The sequence below is a fragment of the Emiliania huxleyi genome (assembly GCF_000372725.1).
Source record: "Emiliania huxleyi CCMP1516 unplaced genomic scaffold EMIHUscaffold_8077, whole genome shotgun sequence".
Lineage (NCBI taxonomy): Eukaryota > Haptophyta > Isochrysidales > Noelaerhabdaceae > Emiliania > Emiliania huxleyi.
In genome coordinates this window covers 1-1,289 of record NW_005195957.1, presented here as the reverse complement: position 1 = coordinate 1,289, position 1,289 = coordinate 1, and the positions used below count along the sequence as shown (strand labels likewise).

Here is a 1,289-nt window from a genome sequence, read left to right as displayed (position 1 = left end):
CGAAAGTGGGCAAAACGGGGTGATTTTGGTCATCCGTCAAAATATCTGAAGATCCTACTATAGGATTCTCCCCAAACCTTGCTCAGCTGATCCAGCCTGGGGGGAAGGCCAGCCCTGGGCAAAGAAACCAGCACCTCATCGGGCTTCCCTGAGCGTCACAGCTCGGTGATCGCGCCGGCCGGACACCACTGTAACGTCCGTTCCGGGCATTTGAACGCGACCTTCGGGGGCAAAGACATGGGCTCTATGGCTCAGACTGGACTCCTCTTGGTCCCTTCTGATGCCCTACCTAGGCCACACCTGGGCCTTACCTGGGGTCCTAGGGGCCGGGCAGGGTTTGCCCCCCCAACTGGCCCGAAGGACCTTAACTTGAGGGCAAAAGAGAAAATATGTGGCGATCGATGCCGAACTCGCGCGCGGCAGCGCGCGCGAAGCGAAATTTCCAGCGGCGAGCAGTTCGGTGTGGCCTCTCGGGCCATAACACCGTGGATCCGGGACGGCTCTCTCATAGCAGCCCATAATAACATGTTATGGGTGTTATGGGTGGTATGGGGAGAGCCGCCTGGGATCCATGGCGTACGGTAACGCGCGTAACATGGTTATGGGCTGCTATGCCCCGAGAGCCATAAGACCATAACAATAACTGTGTCAGGGGTGCAAGTATCGACCTCTGTACCTCTGGCTTGTCAGCCGCCCCACCGAGGGCACCATGAAGTACAGCGATCGCCACCTCGCTGGCCTCTCCGCAAGGCCCCCCGCGACCGCGTCGAACTCATCGGCGCGCGGGCTCTCTCGGCTACGGGACCGGCCCCAGCTTCGGCTGAGGGCTGACAAGCTGCCGAGCCCAAATCACTGTGAGAGTCGTGATTTCTTGTGTTGGTTTTCTAAAATCTCTCTCTCTCTCTCTCTCACGCGAGGTATGCACCTCCCCGCTGGGCGCTGGCGACCTTGGCAGGCCTGGGCCGCACATGGACATGGGCCGTGCGCACGGGGGCCAATGCCCTGTCGCTCCCCGGATCAGGCTTGCTGCTCCTTCGCCGTGCTCAGTCCTCGATGAAGCCGACATAGACATATGCCGCAGTGAAGCATGCGGGTAGCAGGTTGGCTGTCATGGGGCCGCCGCCCATGACGTTCGCGAGGATCATGAGGAGCATAGGCACGATATTGAGCTGGCAGTACTCCTTGGCGAGCCCGTTCCTCGCGCAGATGAACTTGCCGACGGCCCAGCCCACAACTGCCGAGCCCAGCATCTTGTCCGCCCGGCCCTGGTTCAGGTTGAGCCAGAGCAG

The 1,289-nt window shown here is 60.7% G+C and overlaps 1 protein-coding gene across 1 annotated transcript; it reads right to left on the bottom strand.

Moving 5' to 3' along the window:
• Positions 1-1,043: 1,043 nt before the first annotated feature.
• EMIHUDRAFT_258728 (hypothetical protein) lies at positions 1,044-1,265 on the bottom strand (the record flags this gene model as incomplete). The annotated part of the gene is made up of 1 exon (XM_005759208.1): positions 1,044-1,265. A coding segment is annotated over one exon (222 nt), but the record flags the coding sequence as incomplete, so codon positions are not given.
• Between the last annotated feature and the right edge of the window lie 24 nt (positions 1,266-1,289).